The following is a 25344-nucleotide window of genomic DNA, read 5'->3' as shown; positions in this document are numbered from 1 at the left end:
TCCTTAAAAGGAAAAAACCAGTTTCAAAGCATAATCATGTATTTAGCATTTCCCAAAAATTAAAAAATATATATACATTTTAGCCTCATATTAAAAAACAAATAAATAATAAAATAATAATAAAAAATGAATTTGACTCTTGAATCATTTCCACGTCAAAGAAAGGGAAAAGAAAATTTGCAATCATGTATATGAATTAAGAAAAAAATATATGAAAGATATTATAAGAAGAGGAATGACAGGTGTAGGATATGAGTGGAGTTGCAGGTGGAGAAACGGAGGCGGTGAGTTGTGGGCCGAATCATTTTTTTTTTCTTTTTTTTCTTTTTTTTCTTTTTTAAGGTTTAAATCGCTCTCATCTTAAATTCCTTGTTCCCACCAAACTGTCTCTCGTCTTTCATCTGTGAAATCCTAATCCAATTCTGTGAGCGTGGGCGGCACTCGCCAATCATCAGCATCATTGTTGTTGTGGAGTTGTCCGGACTGGGAGGAGAGCGTTCCTTCAACAATTCCGAATTATTGGAATGTTGCGTCGTAATTAATCTCAGTCTCAATCGCGTCTAGATGTTTTTGGTCCGCGGCCACCTCAAATATTTTAGTTTTTGGAAATGTAGACGAGGAAGAAAATGTGTTTTCACACGCTATTCTCAAAACAATTATAAAATAATAATTCTTTAAAAATAATTCAAATTTTACACTTTATTAGCCAAAAATAATATCTGGAATGATTAAAGATGACATTTATATTATTAAAAAAATGGTATATGAATTATTAAAAGTACTATAATAAATTATTAAAAAAATGGTATATGAATTATTAAAAGTACTATAATAAAAAAGTGCATAAAATGTTAAGAACTATTTGATTATTGTTTTCAAAAACTTTTTTTTTTCTTAAAAATAAAAAAAGGGTAAAAATATGTTTAAGAAAGAGCGTGTATTTTTAACTTTAGTGTTTTTTTATTCAAACAACGGATTGGTCTTCTTGTTTTTTCTTTTTTCTTTTTGTGTGTTTCCTAACTCGTAAAAGTTTCAAACAAAGAATAATTTTTCTTAATTTAAATGAATTATGTATATAAAAACTATTTATATATTTATAATATCAAGTTAATTGAAAATTTTTATTTGAGAACAAAAATTGTTTTCACAATTCAATTCCCAAACATAATTTTTTTTTTTTTAAATACTAAAAATTGTTTTTAAAGAATGTTCTCAAAAACAGTTTTTAAAAACAGTAACCAAACAAACTCTTAATTATTTTAAATTTATATTTCATAAATTTGAGTTTTTATTTTATAACTTTTTTATATGAATGTATGAAAACACATTTTTTTTCATAAGTTATGCTTGATTTTTAAAAAAATTAGGAGAAAATATAAAAAAAAAACTATTTTTTTATTATTTTATTTTTCTTCCCTTCACACTTTGTGTGGGTGGGAACCGATCATAGCTCGGGAATTTTGGATGGTAAGAAAAGTACATTAAAGTGTCAAATTTCTTAAAGGAGGGCATATAATTGGGTGTCCATCTCAGCCTCACCTTATTCGATCCAAGAAAGAAAGTTGGTTGGAAATGGCAACAAAAGAAGCAAAATTTGGTGTTGGCATTAAAACTTGTACGAGTGGGGAACACAGAAAAGAGAGGGGGTGGGTGATGATATGGAATATGGTTATAACTTTGCATAACTACATTCCTAAGGATTGAGACTCTTCAACTGTCACTTTTCTCATCAAAACATTCTAGTCTGGCCTTTTGTTCCTTGTCATTTCTACCGTCCGTGTTGTTTTTAAAATTAAGAGTGCGTTTAACGGTAATTTTATAAAACGTTTTTAGTCGTTTTAATACTTAAATGATACAATTTTTTAAGTTTTAAAAATGATAAAAATATTTTTTAAAATTATTATCAAATGGGGTCTAAATTTTGGATATTTTTAAATAATTCTTAAAACATGTTTGATAATAAAAATTATATTATAAAAAATATGAAGAATAATTGAAAATAAAAGTTATTTTTAAAATAATTATATAAATATGAATGAACCGAAGCCTCCTTCTAGGCTTCTAGAAAAGAAAAGCAGGAAGCAAGAAAAAGCATAAAACAAGGTTTTGGGCATCCAAATGTGGGATTTAGGCTTTAGCAAAACGATGATAGTATCTTCTTTTGATTACTTTGGCTCTTTTGGTCCTTACATCCCGGCATGAGCCAAACGAAAGACTACTTGCTTTCGCTTTCTTTAATACCTGAAACCCCATCTCTGTTTTATTCAAAGATTCAAAGAAAATCAAACACAGCTAACCGAAACAAAAAAGAAAGAGACAACATCCAAATGCCCAACCGTGCTCACACCCCAGCAAGGGCGGTTGTGTCATTTTGGCGGAGAAAAAAGAAAAGAAAGTTCAATTATTAAAAGCTAAAACGACTGGGTGGAGGCCCATTTCCAGATATCAAAACCAGAAAAAGAGGAGGGTCTTTGTCTTCCGGGGCCCACGTGTTGGCCACTTTATTGTCTGTCACATCCGACCCTCTTAAGTCTTAAGCCCCATCATCATCATTCATTCCTGCACTAATCAATTTTTTTTTTGCTCTTACTTAATTCTAATCAATACATGTTATTATCATTGTACATAATTGCATCCAGTAATATTCAAGAAGGTATTTCAATTCCATGATGGCCTTTTTTATACGCCCCTTCTGGACCAACGATCCACCGCCAACCATCAAACATTAATATTTTATATCAGTACCTATGAGTATCATACATCAGTAACATCATCACCAGTATGGAGAAATTATATCTCAAATTACTGTACCATGAATCGATTCATCATTTTATGTGATGCAACTGTTAATGAATGTGAGAATCATCAGTTTGAGTGGTCTTATGATGTGTGGTCACTGGTACACAGGAGATTAGACTTACAGGCTTGTAGGCGTGTAGCTGACTCCACGATATCTACTATTACTATTTGATTCATACACATGTATGGGACTTGAATTTGGGTTGGCGGAGTTAGTGGGAAGCAGTAAGCGCTTACTTTGGATTGGATACGCAAGCAAGCAGACCAAATTATAGAAACGTCGGCCATTGTGGGAGCATGTTGTGATTGAGGAGGTACAGAAATTGCACTGTTACATGACTAAGCTTTGACGTAAGATGGGTGGCAGATGTTCGTGGCCACCATTAACTGAGTGAAAAGAATCTAAGAAGACGTGGATGAGGTGGAGTGACTCAAAATTTGGTAGAAAGTTGCGGATTGCGTCGGATCAGCTTTGGGGAATGGCTAAGTTGGGAGATGTGGGTGGGTTGATACTTGATGGTGATTGAAGAGAGCGCTGATGTTGTATGGAGGAGAGGTACTGACTCTCTTATGGTACGGAACAGAAGTGGACTAAAGATGATTTTTATAATTAGAGAATCCTTGGTTTAAAGAATTTATGATATGAGGTACTCATGCAGCCATGCTAGAGTTGAAATTAAGGGCCGACCGATCAAGCACATGCGTCACCGGCCATACCAAAAACAGTCAAAAGGAGGTGTGGTTGGTAATGCTTTGAAAAGTATTTTAGTATAATAATTAAAAAAAAAAAATCATATGTTTAGCCAAATTTAAAAGTATTTTTAAAATATTAAAAAATTATTTATCATATTTATTGGAAAAACATTAGATCGATAATTCTTTTAAAAACACTTTTATAAAAAACATATTTATTAAAAGTTTTCTTAATATGTCCAAAACTAATTAAAGATTATGGATTTCAAGGGCAAAGAAGCCTTGAATAAAACCCTCATCATTTTTTTCTCTTTAAAAAATTGTTTTTTAGCCTCTATTCTATTGAGGGGTGGGAGGGAGGAAGATCATTTCTAAGCAGGAGAGAATTGGAGTAACACCCTGTCTAGGAACTAGGGGTTCTTCTCATTCTCAAACCTCAGTTACAGCCCTTTCATTGGGATTAAAGCTCAACAACTTGTCTTCATAATCTTTTTCGGTAACAGAGTTCCTGTTTCTAGTTGTGCAACGTTTCAGCCTCCTGCGATTGATGAATTTCCTGGCATTTTAAAAAAATCTACTGAAGCTTGAACTACCCAAAATGGGGTGGTGCATACAGCATAGGCCAAAGGTATCTGAGAAGTTCTAGTCAATGCCCAAATAAACCTAGTTCCGCAATCTTTATTTCTGGTCAAATCATGGAAACCAGTGGAGTCCCAAATTACAGATTTATGAGACCATCCTGGATAAGGAAAAAATAAAATCCAACTTTGTGTTTAACCGAAAGGGATGAGCAGAATCTCATACCAGACAGTTTGATCTTCTGTTACTCCACTGACCCGCTGAGCTCCCCACAAAAAAAAATATTGGCGATAGAAATTAACCATTTGCTTGTATATCCTTGCATTGGCAACAAATTTCCATAGACTTGAGATCCCAAGAGGGGAGAGCTACCTCGGAAAATTTCACTTTAAGTGCCCTTTCGGAGCCTTTCTGATAGGATATTATCAGGGAGGATGAGCTCAGGAGGTGTTTCACAGTCGACACTCACCAATGCCGCATAATCTGTCTCAGGGTATGCATACTTCTTCCGAAGCACCTTCTCATACGCGATTTCATCAAAGCTTTTTGCATTTTCCTTGGCATGGACCTGTGCTAAGTTGGAATAATTTATCGCTGACTGAGAAATGAAGGCAATCTCCTCTTCAGTGGGCTTCCTCAGGAACCTTGCTGGATTACCTGCCCATACCTGTGATGAAAAAGATCACTTATTAATCGCCTAAAAATTTTCCATTAGTCCCATCCGTTGTTACAAATTAATGAAATGATTCAAATGAACGTTCAATGATTTGGGCTGGAATCCATTGAGACAATCCACAAGTGAATTGCTAGAATCATATAAACTACACACCATTTTGCAATGACTAAAAGCAACTTCCTCTTAGGTCAAGAAGCCAGATGTGACGATATCACAGAAAGGGAGGCAGCCCGCCATTGTCACACTATTGCAACATATCGGGCGGTAATTCCTAAACTGAATATCTAAACCAAAACATCATACGTTTCATAAGCAATTGCTGCAGGTAATTTAGGCCAAGTAAACACAAGAATAAAAACCATGGCAGGACCAGGCCAATATCATATTTGACATTGGTGGCATGTTACTCACCTATAGTAACATTGTCTCCAATAGTAGTTGGTAAAACCTTCCCACTTAAGCTCGATCTTGCTACATGAACAAGAGCGTTGCCTTCTATATCTGTTCCAGACCCGATACTGATGCTGTTCACATCACCTGCCACATTCAGACAAGAATGAGAACAGATGGATGTTTGAGTTATGAATACTGAGTTTCAAGATAATAGCGCCCATGAGGAGTATGATAAGCAACTCAAACTCCACAACAAAATGGAGCCATTTTTTGAAGTGTGACAAAAACCATATACAATGGTGTAGTTTCCCCAATGTCACCAGCCTAAGCAAAAGAAAGTGAAAGTGAAGATTACAAAAACAAATTGCAACCAGCAGTTGATGCAACTCAGCTAATTAATACCTCGGCACCTTCGCTACTGCATTTCACAGTAGAGAATACCCCTGCAGGCACAATGCTAATATTTACCATCTATAGCCCAGAGCCACAATTGGGGGGTTCACCCTAGGTATATAATCAGTATGCACAAAACATTATAATACAATTTCCAATGAAGCGTGCGACTACTCTAATAGTAAATTATTGAACCACTCCTTCAATCTTTAATCTGAGAGTTCTTCATCATCGAATGTCTTTTGGTTACACTCTTTTCAAATACACTATTATAAGAAAATTGGAGCCACACGCCAAACAATTCTTCTCTTTTTATCAAAACCCTTAAATTTCCATGTGAGGAAGTTTCTCTCGATCATTGAATACTAAATTACTCTCAACACTTAAAAGGATTTATAGTACAACCTAATACTAAAATTTCTCATCTTATTATCTTTCCAATGTAAAGTGTCTTCTTCTTCTTCTTACTCTTTCAAAGAATAAATAAGCTTAAAAAATTGAATCACCTCCTTTATCTCTCAATTTTGGAAGGGTCTTCAAAATTGAATACCTCAATGACCACCTCCACCTCCTCCTTCGTCCCATAAATCTGCAATTATATGTAGTTCAAACTTTATAGTTCAATAAAATTTGAGCTCGACAAATCATTGGAGCATGTAGTTCAGAAAGTAACGCATGACAAAATTTGAAAGACTATAAAATTAGGTTTGCAAAACTTTTTGGGAGGAAGGAGAATTGGTAAAACGAAGGAATCAAATTCTTTGAATTATGCAATCAAATTTCAATTCATATCTTTACTTATAAATAAGTGTGACTTCTTTTAATGAAAGGAAATCAGTAAAAAGATTTCATAAGGGAAAAGAGACTTTACATATAAAAAAATGTTTCATAAATTTTTTCTCACTGAAGTGTTATACATATATTTTTCCTCATACAACAAGTTCATTTGAGAAAAAATCACTCTAAGACTTAAAATGATATTCAAATCCGATAAAACACTTTCATTATCATTGTTCGAACCATGATAGAAGTGATTAAATAAGAGGAAGCATTATTTTATAAAAAAATGTCCTCATAGAGATTGTTCCAACCAATTAGTTTTAATACAATTTTTTTTTTCATATTATTTTTCTTATAATTCTTTTGCTTATTTTGTGGGACTTTACAAAATTTGTGCCTCCACACTTTGTTTTCACAATTACATTACTAGGTTACTAAGCATTAGAAGATTCAAAAATAAAAAATGTTCCAATTATATGGAGACAAATATTAAAACTATTAGCCAACATAAATATCCTCATGTTCAAACTGCAGAACAGCGTACCTCTCACAACACATCCATACCAAATGGAAGACCGCTGTCCCACCTTAACATCCCCAATGACAGATGCAGTCGGAGCAACAAACGCATCCTTAGCGACCACAGGAGCTTTGTCAAACAAATTCATAAGCTCACACTTCACACGCATAGATGCACGACATGCCCCTGTCTGTCCCCTTCATGATCGCTCCAACCAATGCACTCATGCTAATAATCATCATCATCATCATCATCATCATCATCAAGAAGAATCCATCCCATCAAACGAGCGTTCCGTGTACAAGAAGTATACACCGATTGCAGGAAAACACAACCAAGACAAAAAAAGAAAAAAGGACTCACAGAAAACGATACCCCTTGACGACAAACCAATCAATAAAGCTTATTAAACAGTCTTTCAATTATTATATGAAATAGCTTAAAGGCCAAGAAAATCAGGGGAATTCTAGAACAATCCAGAGGGATGCATTCCGTCACGCAGATCGAGGGAGAAGTCCTTTCGCTTTTATCTCATTCACAATCAGCTCCACTTGGCTGACCTCAAAATTTTGTGACATCTCCGCCACTTTCTCGGCAAAAATACAGAACACAGAAAAAACAATAATATAGCCAAAAGAACATAAGACAAATGTCTAATCCATGGAAATGCACTAATCTAAAATTTTGAAGTGAAGGAAGGAGACATGAAGATTGGGAATGTGCCTTGTTCTTGGAAATAGTATTTGCCCTGAAGGCGGCAGCCGAGGCGATCAATGGCTTGGCCGCTCTCACGGAGCCATACTCCGACCGTGTAGATTGCTCTTCGAGACTTCCCATCCTGTTTCAGCCTTCGGATATGGTGGTGGGCTTTTCAGGTGTGTGCGCGAGAGCAAAGCATTCGGGGGAGAAGTTTCCGATTCGCTGATAGAGACAACAAATCGAGGAGGGAGGGAACCAAACCAGCTTTCTGCGGTTAATCGTCTTGCCATTTCTGGGCTGCCCAATAACTTTTTGCCACGTCATTCAAAGTTTTGCCAAAAGGGCATATGACCATATTTTCTTTTCGGAACACTTGCTTCATATGACATTTTGTATTAAATAATGGGCGCGTTGGGCCAGATGACGTCATGTTATTAAAATCCATGGAAAGAGGTTTTGTTTTTGTTTGTTTGCTTGTTTTTTTAATTAAATATAAAAAGAATAAAAATCGGAAATTGTTTTGGAAAAAATGATGTTAAAGGATGATAAATAACTTATAAATCCTATAAGCATCACCAAATTTACAAATTCACGTAAAGTTAATTATTCTAATTATATCATTCCTTTGTCTATTCCTCCCATTGTTGTTTAATTTTACCTTTTTATTTTTTAAATTATTTTTAAATCATACTGTTTTAGAAGTTGACATTAAAAAAGGTATAAGATGAAAAAATAATAATTTTTATTTGTAAAATTTAAATATTTTAATCATAAATATTGTTAAAAAAAAGAGATTATATATATATATATATATATATATATATATATATATATATATAATATTGGAATATGATATAATTTTTATTTTAAATATTAAAAATAATATATATAATATATCTCATTGCATATTTCACCTTAAAGTATTATGTCTAATAGTTAAGGATATTACATCCCATTAGATATCATGTAATATCTTAAGAAATACATATTCTATTATAACCTATCCCATTAACCAAACGCATCTTAGAGTGCCCGGATGGTGCAAGATGAGTTTATCAATTCAAACCCGGACTCGCCTGTCCAAAAATATATCTATCCTTTTAAACTCTACTTCAGAAGGTGCTTATTTGAATGCTGTTTTGGGTAATTAAACAACATTCCATGACAAAATGCTTCGAAATCACTCCATGTTAGATGGTTCAACTGCTGCTCATTCTATTTCATTTCTACATGCTTCTCACCTCATATTTAGTTCTACTCTTCGAGTTAACATCAAACTCTTCATCACCAGGGGGACATTCTTGAATCTTAATTAACTTCACCTATACCCTTCCACTGCAAACAAATCCCTCTTATTTTAAACCCTAACTTCAAACTGACATATTCAAGCGGCATCAGCACATAATATAGTGCAGTATAAGCACTTATTCAAACTGAAATCGGCAATAAGATATTTTCGAGTATTTGACATGGTGCAGACAGACAAGCATAGTAAGCAAGAAAGTCTATCAGACTTCTTAAAATGATAATTATGGGGTCGGGGTCATAGCCTCCAGATGAGTCTCACTGCCTCAAGCTCTCAACAATGTAGGAAGCATACAGATCCCTGCAATAGCAACCATCCATGTAAGAAAGTTAATGGCTAGGATAGGCTGCATAAAGAAAACACTTCTACTCACATTGAGTACTTGATGGCTTCGATGGCAGAATCAGCTGGAAGAAAGTCGTTCACGTTAACTTCTTTGTTTTCGTTCTTCTTGTCTTTGTCATTCATGGGGAGTGAAGGTTATCCAGTAATAGATAATGTAAATTCACCAAAAAACATGTCAATTTGGTAGCACTTAGGAAAACAATTTATGTATAGTATTAAATAATTGTGAGTCTATGACTAGCAACAAGTTATATATACAAGGAGTAAAGGCATGTGAATGGATACAGTCCTCAAAGAAGCGGCGGATCTCAGCAAGGCGATGTGGGGGAATCTCTTTGATGTCTTTGTAGTGGCGGAACTCAGGGTCATCAGCACACACTGCTATTATTTTGTCATCCTTTTCACCCTGCAAAAGGATTTGTGTATCACCTGGTAATCACACTTTCAATGGTGTCTTGAAACAAATGATCAAGAAAAAACATGTCTAATTTAAATATATAGACTGTTTGGGAATTTCCATAAAGAAACACCACTTGAAGAATGATCTATTACCCTTAATGAACTTTTGTTTCACATAATAAAAAATCAACTGACCATTTCACACCTGATCCCAACATAAATGAATACTGATTGGGCTTGAACAGGGTATAAAGTGAGAAATTTCATGAGGGGAGGAGGTACAAAGTGAATATATCAATACCTAGGATAAGAATATGATATTTTACCCTTCAATTAAACGTTGGGACTTGAACCTCACACTGAACCAGAATGCAGATAACCCAATCAACCTAGCCTGCTTTTTATATAGATGTGTGTGACAATAAATGACCTTGGGAATAGGATCTCAGGTCCCAATGTAATAAAGTGGAACTTTGTTCTAGTTCATCCTTGGCTACCATGAGTTTTTTCCTAAACAACCCTTTGATTGGGTAATAGTATTTTACTCAAAAGAAGATTCTGGATGTCAAGAATAAAAAGTAAGACAGAGAAAGAATTTTTTTTTACCTGATCAATCATAGGCATTAATCCAATTGCACGAGCACGAAGAAAAGAACCAGGCAAAACCGGCTCCTACACGAGAGGGTGAATTGATGAATTTTTATAAGATTTAATTAGAAAAATAAAAAAGATGTAATGTATCATGACTGTGGTAAGATGGTGTGTCAAATGACACTACCTGCATCAGAATCAGGACATCCATAGGATCGCTGTCTTCACAGATGGTTCGAGGGATGAAACCATAGTTATGTGGATAAACAACTGATGAGTAAAGAACACGATCTACCTATTTTTGGAGAACTCCATTCTTTAGCTATCTTATATATTGAGTGCTTACACAAATCAGATATAATCTAGCAACACTATAACAGCAATATAAGCAAAAAAACATGAAAATAAAGGGCAGTAAATACGGCCTCAACATTAAAAAGACCAATCCAATGATGAAGGAACACTTCAAGATGGAGATGCAGTTCTGATTCATGGTGATAATTCCATCTTGGAGGAAATTTGAGCAACAAATTGTAATAATAAATAAATAAATAAAAAGCAAGAAATTTTAAGTTAATTTAGGAAAATTCAAGGCTGGTGGTTTTGAGGTTGGTAAATATAATGGAATATCAGGACAGATAAGGCCCATAACCTATTATACTGGAAGTGTTCAAAATTCTTGAGAATCACAGATGGTTGGGAATTGTCTCCACCATACAAAATGTAGACCTAACTCTGGAAAACAAATATTAATTTGAAGTTGTAAGCATCTAATATACGCATCTTTCTCTGAACTAATTCCTTGTGTCCACATCTAATATATGCATCTTTCTCTGAACTAATTCCATGTATACTCGACAAGTTACAAGGTAAATAGATCTGAAGGCCACAAGCACTCAAACAAGTAGTAATGCATAGAGATCTTGATGGTGGGATCTGTTCACTAGCAACTTCTTGTTCTTATCACAAACACAGCATGCCAAAGATGCTGTTTATACATCACGTCCTTAAAAAACAGCTAAAGAACTCATCATGCTGTATAATATCTATTAATTCACACACTCATGAAATTGTAAAAGCTTAATGCTGTTTCAACGGGAAAAAGATAGACTAGTGCAACTTTGGCCCTGCTGAACTTCATCCACAAAGAGCTCAAGTTTTATTTAAGTATAGAAGATGCCAAAAATATGTCTTAAAATACAAGTGAAAGCATTACAAGTATTGAGTAAACATATTACATGCTTAGCTATAAGTTCTACCTAGTCATTACCAGTTCATAAGAAAAGTAATCCTACCCAAATTAAGAAAATACTAAGCTAGTTAGCAATAGAGAAAACACGCTTAAGTCATGTTGAATTAAATCTCCAAGGATTGAAAAAAAAAAAACTATAATAAACAAAAAATAGTAAAAAGATGAAAAGAACAAGAGAATGGCACCTTTATCAAGCCACTTGCTTTGTCAAGCTCATACTTAACCTTGCTGCCCTTGCCAATTTCAACTACCTGCCCAAAAATTACATGTTAAGAATTAGAAATGCCACCTAAATTTGTCAGAGGAAACATACTTTCATCTACTAAAAACAACTTATGACATGGCCTCCTAATTGGATGGCTGTTAAGGTCTATAATTCCTTTGAGGTCTCTCATCTCTCTTCCATTATAGAGAGGAACTGTCAGCAATATGACCTGGTACCATAAGATTGCCTCTACCCTCTTCAACAATCCATTCACAGATACCCAAACTTGGAAGCAGGTGAGATTAAAACTTACGCAATTGAAAACTGATGGAGCACCCGGTCCTGCATAGGTTAAAATAACAGGCATAAATGCCAAAACATATAATATCCCAAAAGGAAAAAGGTTTGATGGTTCCAACCAGACCAATAGATAAAAAGGCGAAAATAATTGGGATTCTGAGAACATAGCGGGCATACAACTATAACCAATCTATCTAGGAGGAGAAAAAAACCATAAATTTGGTGTAGAGCAAATGAATTCTATTCATGGGGACCAGTAAATATATCGGGCCAGGCTTACTTGAGCATCGATTAAATAAGTTTGATGTGAAACAAACAAATACTATTCATTGGAGACCAAGAAGTAAATAATATTGGGCGCACAGAAACTGTACCAATCTCTAAGTCATGCCAAGGATGAGCAGCAATAGATCTCCGTGACATTGAAGAAAGGATCCTTTCATTGAGAACTACATGATGAGGGAATCCCGAAGTTTTGGAGCTTATTTCTCCATCATGGTTAGCCATTTCTTCCTTCACAACAACTAAATAGAAGTGAAGAATGTAATCAATAATCATACACCCATATTTTCTAACCAATTAATATAATTTCAAAATCAAAGGAATGAATTATAGAACACAGGGAACAAGGAGAGAAGTCACATCCTGCCAAAAAATTGCAGATGGAAACAAAACCGAAACCAATTACCTTCCATCACAGAGAGAGTTTGCACAATTACAACTCTAGGGCAAAAGGACACACAGCAGTACAGTTACAAACAGATTTGGAAAAGGCAATCAGTAAATTATCACATAACTAGAAAATAACTAAATTTCAAGATAAGAAAAAAATCATATTCCTGATACAAACCCATAATTAAAATTTAGGAGTTATCAAGAGCATGATACTGATGACAATCATATGTTCCATGAAATCTGTCCGCAATCACCAAGCATGGATGAACTGGGATAGTAGTGAAAACCCAAACAAATCAAAAGAAAAGACAACAATTTTATTCGAATTTAACCATCCAGAACGAGACACAGACATGAAAATCATAAAAATACGCGAATCAAAACAACCAATTCGCACCCACAGTCAACAAAGTCATAAATATATCATCAATGCCGTTTCATAAAGGATAGATCAAACCCATTAAAGTCCGTATTGAGATGAAATAAAGTCCGTAAGACAAGTAACGCCCCGCTTGGTTGATGAGAAACGGGTGTAAAAATATTGGGTTTTCCTGCAGTTTTTCCTCCATTTTCTCATCAACCAAACGACCGCGAAACTGTTAGAAACCATGAAAAAGGGATAAGTGAAACTCACAGAGAACCACTCGCGTGAAGTAGAGCTTTGATTTGTGCACGACAATTACGAATGATATATAGAAAGGGTGGAGGAAGAAGCAGCTTTGCTGTCACTTCTCGGTCATGCTTCAACGGCCGGTCTTCGGTCAACAACCGCCGTTGGATAACGTCCTGAATGGATCAGAGGGCACCGAGATACCCACGTCTCAGGACCCGAATTTCTCGTGAAACGGGGAACCTTGTAGTAAAGTCTACTACTTTAATTGGGGACTTGGGAGTAGTGGGATGACACGTGCGACAAGTGGTCCAAACTCCAAATGAACATTCCATAAATGGTGTTTGGTTACAGGATTACGCTTTTCCATATAGAGATCGATTGTAATATTCTGGAATAAAATGTTTTTCTTGTTTTTGACTTGGGGAATTTGTTCCAATGGTTCATTAAGGATAAAATGGAGAATAGGTTGCGCCTAATGTATTGGGGCGGCGGCCCACATTGTAATTGACAAGAATAATTACTTATTCAAGTGAAAGTATATACATTTATTGGGTTTAGAATCATGTTAGATGTTTGTACAAATCTGTCATCATCGTCAATGTGTCATTTGATTTGTTATTGGTGCCATGATAAAGTTGAAATATTTATAATTTATCAAATATTAAGAATCCTTTTGCTTTTGAATTCTTTCCAAAGTTTTTTTTTTTTTATTTAGAAAACACAGTAAAGAATTTTTAAAAATTTTAAAAATATTTATTAAGAGTGTATTTGAGAGTGATTTTAAAAAGCGTTTTTAATATTTTTAACATTTAAATGATAAAAATATTTAAATATTAAAAATATTAAAAACGCTTTCTAAAATCACTTTCAAACAGATTCTAAATTTTGCCAAATATTACTTTTTTTCTTCTAAAAAATTAAAAATACTTCTTAAAATTACTATCAAATAAACTTAAAATCAAATTTTAGAATTTTTTTTTCTTATTTTAATTAAAAGTCAAAATAATAAATATCAAAAAACAATAATGGCTATAAAATCATTTTCTCTACAAACCAAAATATTTGTTTTAAAAAAATAATAATATTTTGTATTAAAAATTTTTACCTCTTAAGAAACAATTAAACTATTTTTTATTTAATATTATATATATTCGCGACCTGGAGAAAGTCATACTCTGATCCGCCTTTGTCATCCCTGATTACAAACAAAACCTAATATTAATGATATTTTGAGTGATGATAAAGTTGAATGGGCTCTTTGGGCCTACTTCAATGTTAAGCCCAGATCTAAAAGGCTGTTACAGCTCAAGTGGGCCTCCTATTGGAAGGGCTCCGAGGGACGGTGGAGGGATGCACTAGAACAACCAAGCCCAGCTCTAAAAAGTAAAAAGGAAAAGCCAAAGTGACGTTCTATGACTAAGAAATGACAATATTGCCCTTGGAATCAACATATGAAGATAACCGCACGCCACGTGTAGCGGTGGTACAAGATGGGAGGAGCGACCTTGAGTGGATGTTCAAGTGTTCCTTGATTCCGATCCTAACCTTGAGAAACAAACCCATTTTCCAGACTTGATTGCTTTTAGTTTGATTCTTCAATCCTCAAACTTTCTATCCCTCCATTATTATCCAGGGGTTTATCTGTGTTTTAAGGAGAGCCCTGCAATTCAAGATTTGAGTTTCGTGGGACCAAGAAACAGGTACCATCTTCTCACACTCTGTTTGGTTTCCGAGAAAAGGAACGTAAAGAAAAGAACATTTTTACCTTTTTTTTTTGTTTTTTTGTTTTGTTTTTATCTTACATCTTGTGCTGTTTTCTGGTTTCGTGATGAGTCCTCAGGTTAGCGGAATAGATGTGTGTGGCTTGATTTGATAGTGTCACGGTCGATGAAAATTTTAACATCAGGACTTATGGTTCCTTTCTTTTTGCTCGTATTTTCTTGGCAACCGAACGAACAGAAACGTTTCTCTTCTCTGGGGATGTTTCTGGGTTGTGTTTCTTGATTGACCCTTTTCTTCTCGTCTCTTTCTTGTTCCTTACGTTTCTGCCTTTTGTTTCTTGCCCTAGTTTGTATCAATGCGTCACTCTTTATTGTTATTGTTGTTATAAATGGGTTTTTGATGGAACTTGTCAGAAAATCAGAGTGAAATCTCACTTCACATGGAGGAAAACGGAGGCGATTTCGCCTTGGCTGCGGCGCCGCTGGCCAAATGGAAGAGCGACTTTTCGAGGGCTTTTCAGTACTATTTGGATAGATCTGCACCACATATAGCTGAGAGGTGGCTAGGAACACTAGTGGCAGCATCAATTTACTTTTTGCGAGTTTACTATGTTCAAGGGTTTTATGTGATCTCCTATGGGTTGGGAATCTATGTTTTGAATCTCTTGATCGGCTTTCTGTCGCCCAAGGTTGATCCTGAACTGGAAACTTTGGATGGGGCTTCGCTGCCCACGAAAGATTCCGACGAGTTTAAGCCATTCGTTAGACGCCTCCCTGAATTTAAGTTCTGGTAATGCAATATTTACTCATTTTCCCATTATGTTCTTTACATCTTTACTATGGGTTTGATTGGGGTTGTATGCTAGGAGAATAATTCTTTGCCTTTTCTCTGCTTAAGATTGCATTGTCATCCTTAGTTTCTTGGGAAATTCTATTATTATTATTTAGTAGCCACCTGAGATCTAGTGTTATCATCAATGCCTAAGGCTATATTTGGTTCCTAGAAAATTTGAAGGAAAATGCAAGGGAAAGAAAATACAAAGCAAAAGTAGAAGGAAAGAAAAAGTGAAAGAAAATAAAAAAATAGATTAAAAGTTAATAAATTATTTTTTTTGTTACTTCAAACTCATTTTATTTATTTTAACTCATCAATATAAAGATTAAATAATTTAAAAATACATAAGTTTTTAATTAATTTTAATCATATTTGATTTTCTTTGATGTTTTTCATAGGAGAACCAAACATAAAAAAATCATTTTCCTTTGCATTTTTTTTCTTTCCTTAGTATTTTCCGGGAACCAAACATAACCTAAAATTCTCAAGAAACAACTGTGAACTTTCGGATTTTCCATCGAGTGATCTTGCATTTTAGGGGTTTTGATGGGGTTTCCAGTGATTGAAATGAAACCTGGTCAAACTTGAATTTTGGGGAGTTCATAAGCTGCCAAGTAGTGACTCTGCAAATTGCTTGCTAGTCTGTTTCTCCTTGGAGTATTCCTGATAAAGATCACGAAACTTATTTGTCCCCTTTCCCCAAGAGGTGCTGCATTCTAATGGGGCTTAAGGGCTTAATTGGCATGTCTTATGTATTTGGACTACATTCCAAGCAAATCATTTTTATAGTCTACCCAGCTTGAAGAACTAATATTTTTACCTAAATCCTCTCCCACTTTTGAGCTCCAGGATATGATAAACAGGAGAAGCACCCTGTTGCTTATAGATTCTGCATTTTGATGTGATGATCACATATTTGTTTTCGGCTTTTTCAGGTATTCCATTACCAAGGCTTTTGTTGTTGCATTCGGATTGACCTTCTTCTCTATGTTGGATGTACCTGTTTTCTGGCCCATATTGTTATGCTACTGGATATTTCTGTTTGTCCTCACGATGAAGCGTCAAATTCTACACATGATCAAATACAAATACGTCCCATTTGACATGGGAAAGATGGTGAGTATGATTAGTTTAGGAATCAAAAGGTTATCATGATTAGTGTTGCTGTCTCAATAGTGTTATTCTTGTTGATCATAGTTGGACTTGCTCTGATCATTCAATCTCCTTATACTTTTATTTGTTCTTGAAATCTTCTTCTCAAATTGTATCATCTTTGTTTCATTTGACAGAGGTACACTGGGAAGAAGCCTTCTGCAAGTGGCAGCCGGTTAGCTAGAGACTGAACTGAAGCTGCGCATTTCCATTCTCCAACGGACCCTGGGAATGGAGCTCAAGTTTTTAACTGCTTTTAGCGTTTTGATGTTGGGTCCTTCACATTGTAATGGGTTTCCTCCCAAACTCTATTAAGGGTTCAGATTCTGGAAAGTTTTGCTTCTCTCCGGTGTTGAGGTTCATCTTTATGGTTTCATGAACTATCAATCAATCTCAGTCGGCCAGAAGTGAAGCTTGATTGTGCATACCTATAGGATGAATATTCTATTTTCATATGATATTACAGCAAAAACTCCCTTCGACTGCTTTGTTCTTTCTTTCATTATGAAATTAACATTTGATCTTTATTTAATGACTTAAATTAAGTTATCAACGTCATGTTTGATTTTAAAAAAACAATTGAGGGAAAATATAAAAGAAGAGGATAGAAAGAAAAAATAAATGGAAAGAAAAAATGAATGAAAATATAAAATAAATTTAAAGTAAATTTTATGTGATAAATGAAACTTATTTAATTTACTTTAACTTTTTTAAATAATTTTAAAATATATAAAATTTTAACTAACTTTAATTATATTTTATTTTGTTTTATATTCTTTATTATACTAAAAACACATATAAGAAAATTATTATTTTTTAATATTTTTTCTTTTTACTTAGTACTTTCCTAAAATCGATTATAACATAAGTAATTAAGTTGATTTACTAAATACCCTATTTAAGCCTAGTGTGGGATAACTTTCTATTTTTTATATTAGTCGCAGTTTAAACTAAAATCACAATTTTTGTAGGGTAACATTAGTATTGTCAAAGTTTTATTAAATATAAAAGCTCTTATTGGATATGTAAAAAATAAAGCTTCTATATAATAATATTTTCTTACTTTTCATATTAAGGTTTTTCCCTTTTTTTTTTTTTTCCTCCCAAGTCATAATCTTTTTAAAACAAAATTAGCCAAAAGGGTATAGAAGCCTCCAAACTCCATCCCAACAAGGTCTAATTAAGCTTATATTTGCAACAATAATCAGGATTAGAGTAATTCCAAAAACTGGAACACTTCCTATCCCATCTCCTTTCATCACCTGAACTTGAGAGAGCCAGTATCAAATATATCAAGACCACAGCATTATTATAGTTAATATTGTCACTGCTTTTCCCTTTGATTTCAAAGAAAAGAATTTGAAGTTTTCGTTTGATAGTCCAAGCTTTGCAGGAAAGTGAAAATGAGATACAGGAAAATTTGCAAGAACACAACACTAAGAACAGTTTGCAAGAAGGTAAGGCACAAAATAATTCATTTCTCTTCGGAAAAGAACGCAGGAAGGGATGTGAAGAAAAATAATTGCATGATTGTAATGCTCAGTTGATAAAAGATCGATTGGGTTGCATCATAACCCACTGTAAGCATTTTTTTTATGGGGGTGATTGTCCAATAGATTATTCATTGTAATTGAAAGAATTCGCTGCCAAAGCCAACAAATGTAACTGCTAGAGAGATGGACAACTTTAGTGTTGTATTCCACTGAAAACCTCTGGGAACATCTAATGATTCCATTATTCATGTCAAGTAGTAAATATAGCAACATCTTAACACAAACTTTTACATGTCTATGGCAAGAGGACCAACAGTCCTCCCACCAAATTATATGTACTGCTAGCTCAAACTCTTCCTCTATATGCCCATTAGCTCCTACACTCTTGTGGTCCAATAAAACCCTTAGAAACATCCAATTCTCCACTTATGAATGTATCTACTAAACGCAGCTACATCTTAACAAAGTACATTATTATATATATGTGTAGCAAGAGATTAACTTACCATCAGGCTCATGTAAATTATGTGTACTGACGGTTGCCCATGCTCTTCCTGCGTATGCTCATGAACTTGGCCACAAATTCTGCACCAAAGCACATGACAAACTTGTAAGATGACCAAAATGGCAACTACTCAAGTTAAAATTTCAGTCATGCATGGTTTTATGGGCCCTGGACACATCTATACTAAACAAATTCCAAGAGAACAACCATGCACTCCACCATAATCCACAGGGGAAATGTTTTGCTTACTGAATGAACATGGGTGAAAAAGGAAAACTCTTTTCTTCTTTTGGTAGAGGCCTGTCAATGGTTTTCATCCATGCTTTGATTTGGATATGGCAGGGTGGCTTCACCCTGTGTTACAAAGAGATGAAATATCTTTGCTGCCAGAAAAAGGAATTAATCTCTATATCGTTGAACCTACTAAAAACTATGAATATCCAGTTCATATTTTGGTTGCATTTAGCACCTTTGGTTACTTCTATTTAGACTTCTGTTTAGAAAAAGAACTTGTCTTGTCATAAGTCATTTGTGCACCCTCACAATGTATATCATGTACTCTAACAATCATGAATGCCAAAAGGTTTAGAAAACATAAAAACCATAAAGATTCAGTTTAGTTTTGGTTAGGGGAGCCCTTCCTTTAATGCAAAAAGTTCAGAAAAAACAACATTCCTATGAAGTCAGAAATATTGAATCAACCTATGTGCAGATATATGGATGCATCTGGAATGGTGTAAACCGTGTAATGAATGCATATGCATCTTTTAAACAATAAGCTCTGTATGATGCTCTGTGTATTTTACCTTCTAATTTCAGTAAAGCACTTGTTCCTGCTGGAAGTCTCTTATCCTATACAAGTTGACCTTGAGTTACTTTCTCCTTGTCATAAAACCAAAATCACATAGAAGAAAGAATAGAACTTACATAATAAGCATGCCAATAATAAAGGTCCCTCTTTTGACTAGCATCAATCCCTTTAAGAAATTGTTCAACAAGCTTCTGCACAATGTACACAGTACTATCAAAAGATAAGGTTTCAGGTAAATGTTGAAATAAAGCATTCCAATTGGTGCATCTGATGCATCACCTGAAGAATCAGTTTGGGGTGAACAAAATCCACAAGAAGCTTTTGAATTTTTCCCCTTAAATAAAACAATCTGAGTAAAACCAGAAATGTGAAATGTTAAGCCTTGAATATCATTCAAAGCAATTCTAAAATGTTAATTGAGAAAGAATTGATAAAATGCAAAACTTTTGCCAACTTATAAGGTTTTACACTATCAGAGTCATAGTTCAACTCTCACACAAACTCCGTGTTTCCAAAATCCTAGGTTTCCCTCATAACAAGTCCTGGCCTCCTCAACCTGGCTTGTTGCTGTCTGTTCCAGCTACTATTGCATTGCATAACTACTCACAGGAAAGTTGTATGTTGTAAAAATTCTATAGAAGATAATCTCCTTAAAAAAAATCATAATTTAGAAAGTCTCCATAGATATTAATTGGTCATCATATACTGAAATGCCACTTTGTTCCACAAGACAAATAGGCTCTGCAGAAAATGGCCAGAAGTCCATTCTAGAGGGATCTTTCCATTCACAGAATCGAAGTGCATTAAAATTTTCCTCAAATAAAGAACCCTATCAAGCCAACATGTTCTATACAAAATGTTTTGACACCTGTTTTGTTAACAGAAAAAGCAAATACATAATGGAGCATCAACAACTTACTTTCAACATATTTGGTCAGTGTCCTTATATTTGTAATGTGTTAAAAGTTACCTTCGGCTTGGGGAAAAAAAAAATCTACCTGTTAGGTGATGGATCAACTAAGACTTCAGCAGCTAGTTCTACCAGGACCTCTTCCCATCCAAGTGGAATTGGTTGGTCATCAAGGAAAGGATAGCTGCATGATCACAACATCACTAATGAGTGGAACTATATTTCATTAGGAAGGTGTAAACCATGTATCTTTCTTTAAGTTCTTACTTGTGTGCTTTGCATGCTTCAAGAGCCATGATTGCTTTCCTCAGGTCCTGCTTTGATTTTGTGGCAATCTTAGCAGCAAAGCTCATGGGTAGGTCAAAGTCCTCCTTCCTTGCTATCTGAATAAGAACCTCCATAATCTGTTCCCAGTTTTTTTTGGTTTCAGGAGAGTCCCAAATGGCAAGAATGAGTCTTCGTCCCAAAAGACAAAATACGGAAACTTGTTTAAGCATGTTTATCTAATTATACTCATTCAGTTAGCTGGCACAATTACTGCTTGATCACCATTCATGGATTTCATACAGTACAAAATGATACACATGCCATCAATCTAGTCAGCCCAACTGATGAGCCACACCTTGAAGTAATGTCCAATATATAAAATTGACTACAGAACCTATAGTAGTCCTTAAGATTTGAACCTAAATTTTAGTCTTGTACCAGAGTAACATTTTGACTGTCAGTTTTGCAACTGCTTCTGGAGTTTAGACATACCTCTTCAGAGCAATTTCAGAATAGATGGAAAAAAATGCCAGAGAAAAGAAGCAGAATTGTGATGCTAAAATATGAACAATAATGACATAGTCTTTGAATATGACTTTTTGCTTGTCAAAAGAAATCCATGGAATGACTTACTAAATCCATCCAACAACATATTCACTTCAAAATTAATCTGCAATTGTTTATGCTTACTTCGTGAGTTACAGGAGCCTCAAGCTTAATAACTTTGCACCGGTTTTTCACTGATTCAAGGACATCTACATCATCTTCACAGCACATTATGAGCTGACAAGCATCTGTGTAGCAGTCCATGGTCCATTTTATCAAGTACTGAATATTCTCTGCTGCTTTGTCAACCTCATAGAGAACTAATACTGAAATCAACAAGATGGAACCATGCTAAGTTCAAGGAATAATTCAAACTGATTTAGAGGAATTATAAGTATGTTCATAGAATAGGAACCTTTATAATCTGCCTTGAAATCAACATTGCTGACTTCGGGGGTGATTTCACAATTGCTTCTGATTTGTTTCACTATAGCCATCAATGCATGTCTAGCATGTGGTTCCAAGTTAACATTAAGCTCCACATGATGAGCACTGGATGTTAAAGGTACCACTACTTGCATGGGCCTTTTTTCCTGCCAACAAAATAATAGGTGAGCCAATATTCAGTTTGAGAGATAAAGATGCAATTCAATTACTAATATTCAACATTTTGGAAACACCTCTTTCTTCTTCCATCACTTTTTATAAAACAGAAGATCACTAAATCTTTGATAAGATTAAAAAACAATTGGATAAATGCTATATTAGATAAAAATAATAATTGATTTTTCGTATTTCAAGTTCCAGCTTCCCAAGAAATCCACTCTGATAAAAATAGATTTAAAAAATCAAATAGAATAATAATATTAACATGATTAGTAATAGATTCTACTGAGGCACCAATGATTTTTAATAGTATCTGGACATCATTTCTCTCATGGTAGTTACCCAAGATGGAAGCACAATCTAATCAGTACAATATTCCAAGATCAAGATGTGTGGATTCCTTCATAACCAGGGGAGTTCAATTTTGGGCACTCCTCCTTTATGACAGTGTTGGTTACAAGTATATTTATGTGTATCAAGCACCGAGATCCATGTTGCAAACCAATATCTTAGCAGTCTTTTTAGAAACCTCTGTTGGGCAAGCTATTCAATCAGAAAATCTTAAAGGATCTATATGTTTCATTCCTACACAAAAAGTGCATAAAATCCACCATTTTGAGTCTTCATTTCAGACATGTTTTCATGTTGACACTGATACCTGTGTATGTGCCCTTTTCCAGTATGGATTTTTCAAAAAAATGCCACATATTTTTAAGATTATTAGGATTATAGCTGATTATGATAAAAGTTAATTACACAACCTAGGCATTGTTTCAAGTGGCAGAGATGGTCATGTGCACTAAACACCAATGGGAACAGAGGGATGTGTTTCAAGTAGAAGAGTCTAAAGAGACAAGAGGACATCAAAAACAGACACCAATAGATATTACAGAAAAAAGAAAAAAAATTCCTTTCCTCCTAAGATGTCACTAGAGATATTATCCAAGATAAGGTGAAATTCCAAACAGGATCGGGGAAAGTGAAATGTAAATAGTCAGAATCTTCAGTCCAGTTTAGCAGATATTATTCTTTATGGATTGTATTGTCACAGCACAGTTCAAAAGGTTAATTTTCAGAACAGCAATTTCTTTTTATCGTGTTCTCAACAATTTCTTTTTTGGGGGGAAATTCTTAAAATCAATCATAGTCCAACATACCTGAACATGGAAAGATCTTAACTCATGAGAAATCTGCAAATGAAAAAAATTTAGTAAAGTCAGATTAGGTACCAAAAGGAGTGTCCAGAGGGAAAAATTATTCAATGTTATAGCAATTGATAACCAGGAGACATACATTCCAAGATGCATCACCATATATTTCACGCAAAAGAGCCATAGTTAATGCTTTCTTCCCTGAACCAGAAGGTCCTTTGAAAAGAACATGTGGACAGATATCACTAGATACCTAGAATAAAATATATGAGTCAGAGATCATCAAAAAAGAAAAAAGAAAAGAAAATCATTGATGTCTAGGAAAAAGGATGGCTAATATGAGACAGTTTTTTGCAGTATGGACAATGCAATCAGGAAAAGGGGAAAGAAGAGGTTGCCAAATTTCAGCTTACGAGTTGCTTGAGAAGTTGAGCTTCTTGTTTGTGCAACGTGAAACCATTCAAGGAAGCAGGCCGATGCTTATCAGCCCAAAATTGTCTCAGGTTTTCCACCACAAGTGCCTTCTGAATAAATGATGTTTCATCAACGTCTCTCTTTTCAGGTGATTTTCTGGTTTTGCAAGGCCCCTTCCTCATGCAACCAAACCAGGCATCTGAATGGCTCTTTCTTCTGTTGGCTGTAAATTTTTTCAAGCTCCCACTAGCATCACTCATCTTACTACTCCCCGTGCTGACTCTACCACTACTCTCTCTGCTTACAGCAGAGCTGGGAGCTGTTCCTGATAGAACAGTACTGGACAAATTCCCTTGAGTGTTCTGATAAAAAATATCATTGCCTCTGCTTCTTTGATTAGTGGCCAAATTTCTTTTGGTGATTGTATTGGGATTTGGGTTTGAGGGAAATCTGCTTTCAAAAACATTGTTTTTTTGCAATACATTCTTCTGCAAAGCCAAGGCTGTGTAATCATGGGAGAAAAAGATATCCCCAGGTAAATTGGAGTCCGTGCTGTCGAACTTCGAAAAATCACGGACTCCTCCTCTGGCGAGCCTTTCAGTAGCCACCATTACGTTGATTTCGCTGACTGAGGGACCTTTCTTGGGGGAAGATTCAATCTGTTTCCGAGCCGTGCTCTTTGCCAACGGTGAGGGGGTTCTTTCACTTCTTTGCTCCAGACGGCCATAGTTGATCTGTCTGTCCTTCTCTGCTGCTTTTGTTCTTGGGGCAGATGCTGATCTATGACTGGATTTTGGCCTCTCACTCGTTCTACTAACTTCAGCAAGCTGTGAATCAGCTCCCTTCTCCTTGGAACTCGTATGCTTATCATGCATTCTGTGATTTTGCTTTCTATTCGAACTCATAGTCTCAATTTCCAAAATTGCATTGTCCTCTTTTGCAGGTTCATATGGAGAAATATTTCTCCAACGCTCAGATTTCGATAGAGGACTAACATTCCTACGAACATTGGAACCCGCATCACCTCTGTGTGGCTTGTATGGCGACTTACTGTGCCTCCTTCTAGTTGGGCTAGTTCCGGATGCCTTGGTAGAAGAAGAGGCATCATATTCAATCTTGGAGGAGTGTCTCCGGCTGGGTATCATGGGACTGATCTTTGACAACGGGTCGAAAGGAGTTCTGGGCAGTTCACTGCGCAAAGGTCCGTTAGTTTCATTGCGGTCACGCCACGGACTATCCTGCCAGTCAGTCTCCGTATCAGAAGGTTCGTAACCGCTCCGCCTTGACTTGGAAGGTGGGAGATGAGGCAGAGAGGTTCTGCCATATCTGGTGGAATTCTCCATCACCAGAAGGAGCAGCAAGTCCAAACAGGCCTGAACGGAAATTCCACTCAGAAGCTACCTTAACTCGGAGATTCAAAAAGGCAGGGAATCCACGGCTTGGACTACAAGGAATTGGAGAAGCTAAGAAACGGAATCTTGAAGTCCATAGAGAATGGTAAGAAATGAGGATTCTGAGGAAACAGGGGAGGAGAAAGAGATGCTTAAATTTAAGAGAGCGATGGTTCCTAAGATGAAACATTGGAGAAGACGATGCGATGTGTGGGTTTGCTCCAGCGGATTTACAACTCTTCAACACCAACCATAAGTTTCCTGTTATTTCTAAGATACCTTTTGTCCTCTATATTACAAAAGCGTCCCCACTTTCCCCAATTT

At 35.2% G+C, this 25344-nt stretch overlaps 4 protein-coding genes across 9 annotated transcripts; 1 reads left to right on the top strand and 3 right to left on the bottom strand.

The window, feature by feature from the left end:
- Positions 1-4152: 4152 nt before the first annotated feature.
- On the bottom strand, positions 4153-8093 carry LOC117913468 (gamma carbonic anhydrase 3, mitochondrial). Its single transcript, XM_034828453.1, has 4 exons — positions 6858-8093; positions 6040-6122; positions 5159-5284; positions 4153-4738 (listed from the first exon to the last, which is right to left on the bottom strand). The coding sequence occupies exons 1-4, from the start codon at positions 6869-6871 to the stop codon at positions 4725-4727; spliced, it is 237 nt and encodes a 78-aa protein (XP_034684344.1). The 5' UTR covers positions 6872-8093; the 3' UTR covers positions 4153-4724.
- A 634-nt stretch (positions 8094-8727) lies between these two features.
- LOC117913380 (soluble inorganic pyrophosphatase 1) lies at positions 8728-13403 on the bottom strand. 3 transcript variants are annotated; one of them, XM_034828343.1, is made up of 9 exons: positions 13240-13403; positions 12305-12454; positions 11944-11972; positions 11611-11676; positions 10361-10468; positions 10189-10254; positions 9469-9589; positions 9212-9293; positions 8728-9138 (listed from the first exon to the last, which is right to left on the bottom strand). In XM_034828343.1, the coding sequence occupies exons 2-9, from the start codon at positions 12435-12437 to the stop codon at positions 9096-9098; spliced, it is 648 nt and encodes a 215-aa protein (XP_034684234.1). In that variant the 5' UTR covers positions 12438-12454; positions 13240-13403; the 3' UTR covers positions 8728-9095. The 3 variants fall into 3 exon arrangements, with proteins under 3 accessions (XP_034684234.1, XP_034684233.1, XP_034684232.1); XM_034828342.1 differs by lacking the exon at positions 13240-13403 and adding an exon at positions 12781-13165; XM_034828341.1 differs by lacking the exon at positions 13240-13403 and adding an exon at positions 12619-12640.
- Positions 13404-14704: 1301 nt separating this feature from the next.
- LOC117911982 (protein RER1B) lies at positions 14705-17414 on the top strand. 2 transcript variants are annotated; one of them, XM_034826382.1, is made up of 5 exons: positions 14705-14918; positions 15059-15208; positions 15354-15729; positions 16710-16890; positions 17064-17414. In XM_034826382.1, the coding sequence occupies exons 2-5, from the start codon at positions 15106-15108 to the stop codon at positions 17115-17117; spliced, it is 714 nt and encodes a 237-aa protein (XP_034682273.1). In that variant the 5' UTR covers positions 14705-14918; positions 15059-15105; the 3' UTR covers positions 17118-17414. The 2 variants fall into 2 exon arrangements, with proteins under 2 accessions (XP_034682273.1, XP_034682274.1); XM_034826383.1 differs by lacking the exon at positions 15059-15208 and having other exon boundaries at positions 14708-14918.
- Positions 17415-18603: 1189 nt separating this feature from the next.
- Positions 18604-25046, bottom strand: LOC117912571. Of its 3 annotated transcripts, XM_034827209.1 has the most exons (11): positions 23629-25046; positions 23358-23468; positions 23222-23254; positions 21874-22051; positions 21603-21784; positions 20913-21049; positions 20734-20829; positions 20015-20084; positions 19852-19926; positions 19731-19776; positions 18604-19004 (listed from the first exon to the last, which is right to left on the bottom strand). In XM_034827209.1, exons 1-11 carry the CDS (start codon positions 24970-24972, stop codon positions 18943-18945), a joined length of 2334 nt encoding a protein of 777 aa, XP_034683100.1. In that variant the 5' UTR covers positions 24973-25046; the 3' UTR covers positions 18604-18942. The 3 variants fall into 3 exon arrangements, 2 of the variants coding, with proteins under 2 accessions (XP_034683100.1, XP_034683101.1); XM_034827210.1 differs by lacking the exon at positions 19731-19776; XR_004651025.1 differs by lacking the exons at positions 18604-19004; positions 20734-20829; positions 20913-21049 and having other exon boundaries at positions 19764-19776.
- Between the last annotated feature and the right edge of the window lie 298 nt (positions 25047-25344).

The sequence above is a fragment of the Vitis riparia genome, chromosome 4, assembly GCF_004353265.1.
Source record: "Vitis riparia cultivar Riparia Gloire de Montpellier isolate 1030 chromosome 4, EGFV_Vit.rip_1.0, whole genome shotgun sequence".
Taxonomy (NCBI): Eukaryota; Viridiplantae; Streptophyta; class Magnoliopsida; order Vitales; family Vitaceae; genus Vitis; species Vitis riparia.
This window is presented reverse-complemented; position numbering and strand designations above follow the sequence as displayed.